Raw genomic sequence first — 14,312 nt, forward strand, 5'->3', positions numbered from 1 at the left:
GTAGTTTTGTTTTGGTAAAAACAACTTCAGTGACAAATAGAGCATTCCCACCAATTCTCCACCAAATGTATCCTTTACTAAACAGCGACTCTAGAAGATAGAGATATTTGGCTAAATCATTCAAGCAAGCAAAAATATCAAATATCATATTAGAAATAATATAACAGGGCAAAAATCAGACCTAAAGACTCGTTTGGCTGTTTTAAACAAATTGTTTTTGCTATAAATCAGTGACTATAAGAACATGTCACCTTTTGCTAAAGTCTCCTGTATCTTAAACAAGTTTAATATTATGCAGAAGTGCATATAACCATGGAAACTGTAACTTTGTCAATATAAAAAGTTGTTTGCTTCGTACAAACTGATACGGTTATAGAGTATTAAATATGATTTTATTCAGGGTCATCTGACAATTTTTTTTGGCTAAATTGTTGTTTAACAGCATTTGTTCAAGTGACCATGACGATTATGAAAGGGCGCCTAGCATGTTTGAAAGGATTTATCTACGTCAATGGCCAACATAGAAGATGGCTGTGACGTCATTGGAGTATCAAGTTGCCCTGGACAACAATAGAGGGGTGCAAAGTTAAAACTGAATCAGCATTTATATATAATTTTAGTGAAGTGGGGGGATCCAGTGTCTATATATGGAAAGTCAACCAAGGTTTAATTTATCACTTCTTGAAGCTTACAGAGTCATATGTGTAAATAGGCTACGGCAAGTATTCTACGCCTCATTATCATGACATCGTCACGACATCATCAGTCAGTGTACACAGATTCTTCATGAATAACAATCTTAATATTATAAATATATATTACTAGTAAAAAGGGAAAGGGAAGCATGGAACATATGATTCAACTAGTGCACAATTGCAGCTGTACAATGGATGACAACACATCACTCTACTGAATCCTTTAATAGACTGGTAAAAGCCTTTTCTCAGATAACAACAATATCATTAGATCATCTAAAAGCATTCTACAGCTTACGTTTTAAAATTAATCCTAACACACATTTAGGCTTTAAGCTTTGATTACGAGCGTTTTTTGTGCACTTTATACGGATGAATTCATATCTAAATTACTTCAACGGTACATGATACAGAGGCAGTTGACCAACTTTTTTAAGCTATTAAAGTGTTGTGACACATCACCAACCTCTTGGTCATGTGGTACTGACTGTTGGTTGGTGGTTTGTCTCTGTGTACTCCAGCTTTCTTTCAACTCCTACATACCTGACACATTCTTAAATGACCCTGGATGTTAACTCAAAGGATGTGAAACAAATACACAAACATATATAGACTTTCACTGCCTTATTTGTTATCAAGAAAATTGTTGAAAGGTTACTCTTTGTTAAAAGCACACCTATAAAAAGAAAACCTTTATTGCCAAAGACAGCTGGAGTACCAGTTTCATTATGATGTCGACACCTTCATTAAAAGGGCAACGTAATTATACCGCTATATGTACTCTTCTGAATTTTCCATAACAAGACCGAGTACCGTCTCATCTGACGGTTGATACAAAAAGTACAGTCTTCATTTCCATAGTGATTCATGACTTTGCAATAAGATTGTTTTCTTTCTCATTAAAAATAACTTAACAAATACGGCTTTTGCAAGTTTAATAAAGCAGAAATAATTATGATTGTTTAAATGAAGGGTATTCAAATACGATAACAAAAGCTATGAACTCTCTGAAATACAAATGCCCCGTCAACAGATTTCTCAATAAAACTATAAAACACACATAGGAAGGAAGCCATTATTGGAGGTAGTGCAGAAATCTGAAGCTGATCATACACTATTTTTGGAGATGGCTAATATAGGCTTTGCCTGTTGCCAAATCTATTTGCATATTTTTTTGCAATAAAATTTGTTGAAATGAAATGAAAGCTGATCAAATAATGATCCACATCAGTCTCCAAAAACATAATGATCCACATCAGTCTCCAAAAACATCAACAATGTCAGCCTGAAAAACAGTTTTAAGCAAAAGAAGCAATTTACCAACTTTGAAGCAATATCGAAGCATGAAGCAATCATTCTTGATTTAAAATAACGTTCAGCTCAAAGCCATACTGGAATTCCATAACATCTTTTTGTCTATACTGATTATAGGTTTGAAATTCAGAATAAAAAGGTCACATGGATTAGTCCAAGCACAATGTGTACAGCTGCCACCCAACAGCATGTGTAGGACTGCACCGAGTGAACTCGTGGAGACCTTCAATCAACTCCACCATTTGGCAATAATTCAAACACTGCTGACAGATCTCCGAGCAAAATGCTGAAATTTAATTGTGTGTATTGTATCACATGGAGACTCTATACGCAGGAACATTCACTCTTATGAGCATTTTATTGCATACACACAGTAATACATAGAGAATATGTGTTAACGCATAATCAGACAGTATTAGGTTCAAAGAGGCCACCATCAGGCTTCTACTGACAACAAGAGGCCACTATCAGGCTTCTACCGACAACAAGAGGCCACTATCAGGCTTCTACCGACAACAAGAGGCCACTATCAGGCTTCTACCGACAACAAGAGGCCACCATCAGGCTTCTACCGACAACAAGAGGCCACCATCAGGCTTCTACCGACAACAAGAGGCCACTATCAGGCTTCTACCGACAACAAGAGGCCACTATCAGGCTTCTACCGACAACAAGAGGCCACCATCAGGCTTCTACTGACAACAAGAGGCCACTATCAGGCTTCTACCGACAACAAGAGGCCACCATCAGGCTTCTACTGACAACAAGAGGCCACTATCAGGCTTCTACCGACAACAAGAGGCCACTATCAGGCTTCTACCGACAACAAGAGGCCACCATCAGGCTTCTACTGACAACAAGAGGCCACCATCAGGCTTCTACCGACAACAAGAGGCCACCATCAGGCTTCTACCGACAACAAGAGGCCACCATCAGGCTTCTACCGACAACAAGAGGCCACCAACAGGCTGTTATAAATGGGAGGCCACCAACAGGCTGTTATAAATGGGAGGCCACCAACAGGCTGTTATAAATGGGAGGCCAACAACAGGCTGTTATAAATGGGAGGCCAACAACAGGCTGTTACAAACAGCGGGAGACAAACAACAGGAGACCAACAGGATGGCACAAACAACAGGCTGTACCAAACAGCAGGAGGCAAACAACAGGCTGTTACAAACAGCAGGAGGCCAACAACAGACTGTTAAATATGGTAGGCCAACAACAGGCTGTTAAAAACACCAGGAGGCCAACAACAGGCTGTTACAAACAGCATGAGGCAAACAAAAGGCTATCGACAGCAGATAGTCTCCAAGAACAGGGCACCATCAACAAACAGGCTACAGTCAACATGGCGCCACGTACCATTAATGGAAGTAGGCTACAGTCATAACAGGTCAGGCCATAGTCAGAACAGAACACCAACAAGAGGCCGTCATCAATAGAAGGTCACAGTCAGAACAGTTCAGGTCATTATCAGAACAGGTCACCAACAAGAGGCCACCATCAATAGAAGTAGGCCACAGTCGGAACAGGTCAGGTCACTGTCAGAACAGGTCACCAACAAGAGGTCACCATCAATAGAAGGTCACAGTCAGAACAGGTCAGGTCACTATCAGAACAGCTCACCAACAAGAGGTCACCATCAATAGAAGTAGGACACAGTCAGAACAGGTCAGGCCACAGTCAGAAAAGAACACAAACAAGAGGCCATCATCAATAGAAGGTCACAGTCAGAACAGGTCAGGTCATTATCAGAACAGGTCACCAACAAGAGGCCACCATCAATAGAAGTAGGCCACAGTCGGAACAGGTCAGGTCACTGTCAGAACAGGTCACCAACAAGAGGTCACCATCAATAGAAGGTCACAGTCAGAACAGGTCAGGTCACTATCAGAACAGCTCACCAACAAGAGGTCACCATCAATAGAAGGTCACAGTCAGAACAGGTCAGGCCACAGTCAGAAAAGAACACAAACAAGAGGCCATCATCAATAGAAGGTCACAGTCAGAACAGGTCAGGTCATTATCAGAACAGGTCACCAACAAGAGGTCACCATCAATAGAAGGTCACAGTCAGAACAGGTCAGGTCACTGTCAGAACAGAACACCAACAAGAGGCCACCATCAATAGAAGGTCACAGTCAGAACAGGTCACCAACAAGAGGCCACCATCAATAGAAGGTCACAGTCAGAACAGGTCACCAACAAGAGGCCACCATCAATAGAAAGTCACAGTCAGAACAGGTCAGGTCACTGTCAGAACAGAACACCAACAAGAGGTCACCATCAATAGAAGTAGGACACAGTCAGAACAGGTCAGGTCACAGTCAGAACAGGTCAGGTCACAGTCAGAACAGGTCAGGTCACAGTCAGAACAGAACACCATTAAGAGGCCACCATCAATAGAAAGTCACAGTCAGAACAGGTCAGGCCAGAGTCAGAACAGAACACCAACAAGAGGCCATCATCAATAGAAGGTCACAGTCAGAACAGGTCAGGTCACAGTCAGACCAGGTCAGGTCACAGTTAGAACAGAAAACCAACAAGAGGCCATCATCAATAGAAGGACACAGTCAGAACAGGTCAGGACACAGTCAGACCAGGTCAGGTCACAGTCAGAACAGAACACCAACAAGAGGCCATCATCAATAGAAGGTCACAGTCAGAACAGGTCAGGTCACAGTCAGAACAGGTCAGGTCTCAGTCAGAACAGGTCAGGTCACAGTCAGAACAGGTCATGTCACAGTCAGAACAGGTCAGGTCACAGTCAGAACAGGTCCAACCACAGTCAGAACAGGTCAGGTCACAGTCAGAACAGGTCAGGTCACAGTCAGAACAGGTCAGGTCACAGTCAGAACAGAACACCAACAAGAGGCCATCATCAATAGAAGGTCACAGTCAGAACAGGTCAGGTCACAGTCAGAACAGGTCAGGTCACAGTCAGAACAGGTCAGGTCACAGTCAGAACAGGTCAGGTCACAGTCAGAACAGGTCAGGTCACAGTCAGAACAGAACACCAACAAGAGGCCATCATCAATAGAAGGTCACAGTCAGAACAGGTCAGGTCACAGTCAGAACAGGTCAGGTCACAGTCAGAACAGAACACCAACAAGAGGCCATCATCAATAGAAGGTCACAGTCAGAACAGGTCAGGTCACAGTCAGAACAGGTCAGGTCACAGTCAGAACAGGTCAGGTCACAGTTAGAACAGAACACCAACAAGAGGCCATCATCAATAGAAGGTCACAGTCAGACCAGTTCAGGTCACAGTCAGAACAGGTCAGGTCACAGTCAGGACAGAACACCAACAAGAGGCCATCATCAATAGAAGGTCACAGTCAGAACAGGTCAGGACACAGTCAGAACAGGTCACCAACAAGAGACCATCATCAATAGAAGGTCACAGTCAGAACAGGTCAGGACACAGTCAGACCAGGTCAGGTCACAGTCAGAACAGGTCAGGTCACAGTTAGAACAGAACACCAACAAGAGGCCATCATCAATAGAAGGTCACAGTCAGACCAGGTCAGGTCACAGTCAGAACAGGTCAGGTCACAGTCAGACCAGGTCAGGTCACAGTCAGAACAGGTCAGGACACAGTCAGACCAGGTCAGGTCACAGTCAGACCAGGTCAGGTCACAGTCAGACCAGGTCAGGTCACAGTCAGAACAGAACACCAACAAGAGGCCATCATCAATAGAAGGTCACAGTCAGAACAGAACACCAACAAGAGGCCACCATCAATAGAAGGTCACAGTCAGAACAGGTCAGGTCACAGTCAGACCAGGTCAGGTCACTATCAGAACAGGTCAGGTCACAGTCAGAACAGGTCAGGTCACAGTCAGACCAGGTCAGGTCACAGTCAGAACAGGTCAGGTCACAGTCAGAACAGGTCAGGTCACAGTCAGAACAGGTCAGGTCACAGTCAGAACAGGTCAGGTCACAGTCAGAACAGGTCAGGTCACAGTCAGAACAGGTCAGGTCACAGTCAGAACAGGTCAGGTCACAGTCAGAACAGGTCAGGTCACAGTCAGAACAGAACACCAACAAGAGGCCATCATCAATAGAAGGTCACAGTCAGACCAGGTCAGGTCACAGTCAGAACAGGTCAGGTCACAGTCAGAACAGGTCAGGTCACAGTCAGAACAGGTCAGGTCACAGTCAGGACAGAACACCAACAAGAGGCCATCATCAATAGAAGGTCACAGTCAGAACAGGTCAGGTCACAGTCAGACCAGGTCAGGTCACAGTCAGAACAGGTCAGGTCACAGTCAGAACAGAACACCAACAAGAGGCCATCATCAATAGAAGGTCACAGTCAGAACAACAGGTCAGGTCACAGTCAGACCAGGTCAGGTCACAGTCAGAACAGGTCAGGTCACAGGTCAGGTCACAGTCAGAACAGAACACCAACAGGAGGTCACCATCAATAGTCACAGCAGTCAAGAACAGTCAGGTCACAGTCAGAATAGAACACCAACAAGAGGCCACCATCAATAGAAGCACCAGTCAGAACAGGTCAGGTCACAGTCAGTACAGTACACCAACAAGAGGTCACTCATCATCAGGTCAGAAGGTCACAGTCAGAACAGGTCAGGGTCACAGTCAGAACAGGTCAGGTCACAGTCAGAACAGGTCAGGTCACAGTCAGAACTAGAACACACCAACAAGAGGCCCCATCAATAGAAGGTCAGACAGTCAGAACAGGTCAGGTCACTAGTCAGAACAGGTCAGGTCACAGTCAGAACAGGTCAGGTCACAGTCAGATATCAGTACATCACCAGTGGTCACTCATTAGAACTCATCAGAACAGGTCAGGTCATCAATCAGACAGGTCAGGTCACAGTCAGAACAGAGTCACAACCATACAAGAAGGTCACATCAATAGAAGGTCACAGTCAGAACAGGTCAGGTCAACATTATCAGACAGGTCAGGTCACAGTCAGACCAACAGGTCACAGTCAGAACAGAACACCAACAAGAGGTCACCATCAATAGAAGGTCACAGTCAGAACAAGGTAGGTCAGGTCACAGTCAGAACAGGTCAGGTCACAGTCAGAACCAGACACCAACAATGAGGCCACCATCAATAGAAGGTCACAGTCAGGAACAGGTCAGGTCACAGTCTCAGACCTGGTCAGGTCACTGTCAGAACAGGTCAAGGTCACAGTTAACAACGAGGTCAGTCACGTATCAATAGGTCAGGTCACAGTCAGAACAGGTCAGGTCACAGTCAAAACAGAACACCAAACAACAGGTCAGGTCAGAAGGTACAGTCAGAACAGGTCAGGTCACAAGTCAGACAAGGTAGGTCACTGTCATAACTAGGTACACACAACACAGTCAGAACAGGTCCATAGGTCACATCCTATATTTCTACATGTCAAGAGTCACCATCAGTAGAACAGGTCCACAGTCAGAAACAGGTCAGGTCACAGTATCAGTAAAGGTCAACAGTCAGAACAGGTTAACAGTCAGACAGGTCAGGTCACAGTCAGACAGGTACACTTTCATAGACCAGGTCAGGTCACAAGTCAGAAATAGTAAGAAAGGTCTACTTTTTCAGAACAAGGTCAGGCCACACAAGAGTACATTCATGTCCCCCATACACCTAACTTTCTATATCCTGTAGGTCAAAATAGTAAGACAGTCTATTAGGACAGAGTCAGGTCCACAGTACACAGAACATATCACTGTCACATTAAGAAGTCACCAACAGAGTACATTAGAAGGTCACAGTAACACCTAACTTTTCTATATCCTGTACACCAATCAGTAAGAAGGTCACATGTATTAGAACAGGTCATCAAACAGTCCCCATAGCACATAGAAGGTTTCTAGAATCCTGTCACCACAAAGTCAGATAAGAAAGGTCATTAGGAACACCAGAGTACATTAAGGTCACCAGATAGAACACCTAACTTTCTATAGTCAATAGAAGAAGTCACAGTCATGAACACATCAACCATAAAGAGGCTTACTACAGGTGATCATAACTGTAATGATAGTCAAGGCTTTATATCCCCCTAACTGTATAGTTTCCAAAAAAGACACTGTGTTAATGCTTCCATTGTGGTCATTAAGAGTGATTGATATGTTGTGTCATGAACTTTTCAATTGTTTGTAAAACATACAAAAGTTTACAGAGTCTGTTATTTACTAGTTTCTAATCCTGACATAGTAGACATGTCCCCATAGTACAGAAGTCTATATCCTGTACAACAATAGTAAGAAGTCTATTAGGACAAGAGTACATTAATGTCCCCATACACCTAACTTTCTATATCCTGTACCAAAATAGTAAGAAGTCTATTAGGACAAGAGTACATTCATGTCCCCATACACCTACTTTCTATATCCTGTACCAAAATAGTAAGAAGTCTATTAGGACAAGAGTACATTCATGTCCCCATACACCTAGCTTTCTATATCCTGTACCAAAATAGTAAGAAGTCTATTAGGACAAGAGTACATTCATGTCCCCATACACCTAACTTTCTATATCCTGTACCCAATAGTAAGAAGTCTATTAGGACAAGAGTACATAACGTCCCCATACACCTAACTTTCTATATCCTGTACCCAATAGTAAGAAGTATTCGGATTAGGACAAGAGTACATTCATGTCCCCATACACCTAACTTTCTATATCCTGTACCAAATAGTAAGAAGTCTATTAGGACAAGAGTATTAGGACAAGAGTACATTAACGTCCCCATACACCTAACTTTCTATATCCTGTACCAATAGTAAGAAGTCTATTAGGACAAGAGTTAATCATGTCCCATACACTACTTTCTATAACCTGTACCATAGTAAGAAGTCTATTAGGACAAGAGTACATTAACGTCCCCATACACCTAACTTTCTATATCCTAGGACAAGAGTAGTTTCTATATCTGTACCATAGTAAGAAGTCTATTAGGACAAGAGTACTTAACGTCCCCATACACTAACTTTCTATATCCTGTACCAAAATAGTAGAAGTCATTAGGACAAGAGTAATAGTCCCATACACCTAACTTTCTATATCCTGTACCAAAATAGTAAGAAGTCTATAGGACAAGAGTACATTCATGTCCCCATACACCTAACTTTCTATATCCTGTACCAAAATAGTAAGAAGTCTATTAGGACAAGAGTACATTAATGTCCCCATACACCTAACTTTCTATATCCTGTACCAAAATAGTAAGAAGTCTATTAGGACAAGAGTACATTAATGTCCCCATACACCTAACTTTCTATATCCTGTACCAAAATAGTAAGAAGTCTATTAGGACAAGAGTACATTAATGTCCCCATACACCTAACTTTCTATATCCTGTACCCAATAGTAAGAAGTCTATTAGGACAAGAGTACATTAATGTCCCCATACACCTAACTTTCTATATCCTGTACCCGATAGTAAGAAGTCTATTAGGACAAGAGTACATTAATGTCCCCATACACCTAACTTTCTATATCCTGTACTCAATAGTAAGAAGTCTATTCGGATTCAGACAAGAGTACATTCATGTCCCCATACACCTAACTTTCTATATCCTGTACCAAAATAGTAAGAAGTCTATTAGGACAAGAGTACATTAATGTCCCCATACACCTAACTTTCTATATCCTGTACCAAAATAGTAAGAAGTCTATTAGGACAAGAGTACATTAATGTCCCCATACACCTAACTTTCTATATCCTGTACCCAATAGTAAGAAGTCTATTAGGACAAGAGTACATTAATGTCCCCATACACCTAACTTTCTATATCCTGTACCAAAATAGTAAGAAGTCTATAGGGACAAGAGTACATTAACGTCCCCATACACCTAACTTTCTATATCCTTTCAACTCATTCTTTCTCTACTAAAATCCCTCCTCGCCCCATCCCTCCCCAGAACTGGTCCCCAAGACAGATTCTGGTCCTTATAATGCCTACACAGACTTGACCTTTCCTGTCTGACCTTCCTCAGATCCTACAATCCCCTCAAACCTTATCTGATGCTTTACGTAGCTTGAATTTCCATTATTTCAATTGCTATAGCAGAGAAAAGTTTTTATGATTACTTCAAATTTGAGTCAGATAGAATTTTTTTCTTATTGTATACTTACCATGCTAATTCCCTAAATAGAGATATATATATACAGATAGTCATGTTCAGTAAAGGTTGTCAATAAACATCACCCATGGGATAAATAAAAAAAGGCCTTAATAGCCAACTGTCTTTCTACATAGGTCGCATTGTGTTGAAATGGACCATTTGATACCCAAATAATGTAGTCTTATTAAGCAAGCGGTTTTTAAACAGAGGTAATTGCTAAGCTAGGTTTGACTATATTCCAATGAAATTTGCATCTTATACCTTTATGACATGTGTCCTATGTCGAGATAACAATGCAATTAAATATTGTTATGGTGATCAATTGTGGAGATATACTTGTATGCCATTTTTTCTGACTTCTATAAGGTCTAATAATTTGTTGTAAAAGTTTTGACAATCTGACAAAGACCTTTACAAATTGCTTAATCATCCTCGACCTTGCTATTATACAATTGTCATCCATCTTTAGTATTGACCGTTACTGGACAACACAAATGACACACAGAGGTCAAACATGAAGGTAAAGATCACTGAGTCATATTTCTGAACTTTTTGATTGCTGGTAACAGATAACTCTGCTCTCTAACAGCAACAATTAGTTCACTTTCATCAGCGCATCAAATTATGTCATTGTTTCTCTAACTAATCACAAAAAAATCCATATTTGACATAGCGGGTATTTATCAGTCGGTGATAAATCCTCTGGACCCCTGTTCTTATCATTTATGCATGGCTGACATTACATTTCCTAATGCTAGATTATACTGGCTGAAGTAACCATCCAAAGCAATAGATCACGGCCATAAAACTCCTGTTAATTTTTCATGGCAGTAATACAAGATGGACTGACTTGTAGTAAAAGTATAGGAATCACAATCTATACTAACAGTTCACAATGGTGTCGAAGGTCATATCCATTGTCCTATTGCTCTGCTGAATATCAGTTGCTTCTGGACTTACTTGTGGGCTGTTTGGTTGGCCAACTGCTGAGCTTCCTAAAAACATGTTCTGAATCTGATGTTCTTTGATTCTTGGAAAAACATTGAGAATTTGTTTGGCTGACTACTTCTGTTAAATTGTTGATTGTCATGGTTGATTTCAGACTTCAGCCATGTGTAAATTGTTTTGTGAACAATAACATGCAATCAAGTTTGCCAATAAATTTATAGCCATTATATCCAATATATACATTGTTTGTCTACTTCTGGACCAAGATGTTGAATATCTAGTTGGCTTGCATGGTTTCAGATCAACTTATGCTGAATGTTTGATTGGCTGAATTAAATTCATTTGCCTGGGATAACCTTGTTTGTTTTTCAGTTTGTTTTCTAGATTTCTTTGGTCACTTTATTACATATGTACTTTTTGCTCTCTTATCAATTGGAATCAATTTATGCAACTGTATAGATCTTGTTTAAAAAGCTTTATTTCTTATATGTATTTTATCACCTGTACAAATACATTTAAGCGTGTTGTCATAGAACTCTAGCTTTTCTTGGTTTATTAAATGGTCTGTGATACTTCCTGCTACATCAACATTTTTAAAACTTTAAACTATCAATCGACACCCAGTAAATGTATGACAAACTCTAAAGTACACATTACATTTAAACTGTTTGTTGTGAACACGTTAAATGTCTCGGTTAGGGCCAAGTGTACCAGGATATGACCACCATAACCTTTACACATCTCGACACCAAAGTCATCTGCTTGTGTTGCTCTAAAAGCGGCCATTACTGCTTCCTATTATACAACATAAAGAGAGCCGAAATGCCACCACAGTGGAGCATGATCCTCTGGATTGTGGATGTTTGTGACTGGCCATGCTAGACGACCAGTAACATAAATCTGCAATTAAATTACTGCTATGTTAGAAGAGTTCCACACTCGGTACGATTCGATGCTAGCTTGGTTGAATGATCCTCGAAAGTTGTCAAGCTTCAAGTATTGGGCCACGTTTATCGATAACTGTGGAGGCTAGCTGGTGTTTTGTTCCAATTCATTCAAAGCAATTTCTGTAAATTAGTTTATTAGAAGGAAGAGTGTCTGACTACTTCATAACAAACGACTACAATTACTCTTTCACAAAGCCTTATATACCGACTAGAGTGCACTACACAGTCATCATCACATATATTTTGTTATTTTTAGGGCAAGGCTGCTTTGCAAGGATATTACCAATGCTTTGCAGTAAACATAAATACAGCTGCTTGACGATAAACGTGTTTCTGTTTTACATTCTATTAACAGCCACCTACATGTAACAACATCTGAGGTTAAGGAGTATGGTAAGAGCCAAAGTTACCAGAGAAAATCCATCAACCTATGGTCAGAGTCTGGCAACTGTCCTACATGGGATTCTAAGTTGAAACTCAGAGGAACATCTTAACCACTACGCAACTATGTTAAATTTACTAGAGCGAAATTTCATTATATTAAACAAGGTTCAATCATATTGAAATCAGTGTTTAGGTGTCCTTGGGCACTGATTACAGTAAATCTAGTTTAGTAACCACCTCTGTATAAAGACCACCTGCATGAAAATACCACTTTTCTAGGATCCCAAATAACCAGTTTTAATACAATGCAACCTGTCTATAAAGACCACCTTCCTATAAAGACAATTTCTCATCTGTCTCTAGGGTGGTCTTTATAGACAGGTTTGATTGTAGTTGATTATAAAACAACAAATATTTTCATTTACTGTATCTTGATATGTATTATAAAACATAGCATTACTCATTCCCTATAGTGATGTCATTGTGTGATATGTGTGACATCAGGGTAACAACAGTGATATGGGTTTGTCTGCCAATTTAATGATGTCATTAGCTATCAGCAGATCCCTTCCAAAAATACTGACACAAAAAGTCACCAATCACATTGGAAATGAGCACTACAAGTTTTCAACATGCAGGTAAAATTTGTCACAGAGTTTCAGGATCAATTAAGAATGAGACAACAATACAAATTTTAATATGACTTCAAGTACAACGAAACAGCGGAGATAATGAGGTGATTAGTTAAGACTACCTTTGTCAGAAACCTGCCCCTGGATCCCCACCTCCTAGATTAGGGATGGTTACCTGGCCCTAATGAGTTTTACAGACCCAACCTATTATCTCTGACCGATGTGTGCCGAATTGATCTTAGACCGAGTGTTATCGGCTAGGAGTGCAGCCTCACTATCAAGTCTGTATAGCCTCACTATCAGCTCTTACATGTACAGTTACATCACAAGCCGTGTTTCACCATTTCAGTCACTGACATTTCACATTTATTTACAGATTTTTACAGTTATCTTGGAAAAGGATTCTAGCTCTCTTAGAAGCCATGCCAAGCAATAGGGACATGGCCTGTATTGATTTCACTGCAAACCAAACACCAGTTTATGTGAAACAACTTTACCCTCTTCATTTATTTTACAGTTATTTTAAAAAACAATTTACAACAACATTAAATTTGAATTTTGCATTTTTGAAACATGATCATGATGATATACAGAATATTAAAATGAACTTAGTTTGAGTCGATTCATTCATAACTCAATCCTTATATCCAATTAATATGAAATTGCTCATAATTCATATTTACAGAATTTTGATTCCTGGCCCCGATTTCTCAAAACAAACTAAAGTCCCAAACTGACTTAAGTCTAAAGTTTTCATATAAGCTACATATAAGGAGAAAAACTTAAGTTTTGACTTAAGTCTGCACTTTTGTTTCGAAAAATCGGAGCCTGAAAAATGATGTTCTACAAAATAAGAAATTCAAAGAACAACATTGATAATCATATCAAGCTAGCCAATCAGATAACCCATAACATCCAGCACAACCAATCAGACAATCTGTAACATTTCTCATGGGCAATAAGATAAGAGAGTAAATGTCTACATTTTCTAGGCAATTGATTTTACCTCTGAGATGATACAATATCGAAGTTGATACCATCCGACTTTAGACTGGCATTCTCATCTGTTATCTGACACCGATATTATTATCAACCTGTCTTACCTTGCTTCCAAATGGACCTTTCCATTTCTTTGATCTGGTAGGATCCAAACGGTTCTGTAGAATTATGAGAGTGCATGGCAAAATATGATTAATTTTGCAGCAATAACTGGAGTAATTAGAGTAGTTTCCCCTTTGCTCTATTTTAATGCAGATTTCTATGGTAAGGAATGAAGAAGATGGGATATACAAGG

The 14,312-nt window shown here is 40.4% G+C and overlaps 2 protein-coding genes across 4 annotated transcripts in view; one reads left to right on the forward strand and one right to left on the reverse strand.

Annotated features, from left to right (window-relative positions):
- The window catches only part of LOC138325662 (neuronal calcium sensor 2-like), a 119,128-nt gene that overhangs the window by 21,811 nt on the left and 83,005 nt on the right, over positions 1–14,312 (reverse strand). The window lies entirely within an intron of this gene.
- Positions 3,043–6,669, forward strand: LOC138326463 (golgin subfamily A member 6-like protein 7). The gene is made up of 4 exons (XM_069272564.1): positions 3,043–3,385; positions 4,595–4,940; positions 5,760–6,098; positions 6,321–6,669. Exons 1-4 carry the CDS (start codon positions 3,043–3,045, stop codon positions 6,667–6,669), a joined length of 1,377 nt encoding a protein of 458 aa, XP_069128665.1.

Source organism: Argopecten irradians, chromosome 6, assembly GCF_041381155.1.
Source record: "Argopecten irradians isolate NY chromosome 6, Ai_NY, whole genome shotgun sequence".
NCBI classification, from domain to species: Eukaryota; Metazoa; Mollusca; class Bivalvia; order Pectinida; family Pectinidae; genus Argopecten; species Argopecten irradians.

What these genes read in the sequence shown, in the direction of transcription:
- LOC138326463 (XM_069272564.1), top strand. Translation starts at nt 3,043, where the DNA reads ATGGGAGGCCAACAACAGGCTGTTATAAATGGGAGGCCAACAACAGGC. An exon ending in GCCACGTACCATTAATGGAA is followed by an intron (nt 3,386 to 4,594) that starts GTAGGCTACAGT and finishes CAGTCAGAACAG; the next exon opens with GTCAGGACACAGTCAGACCA. An exon ending in GAAGGTCACAGTCAGACCAG is followed by an intron (nt 6,099 to 6,320) that starts GTCAGGTCACAG and finishes CATCATCAATAG; the next exon opens with AAGGTCACAGTCAGAACAAC.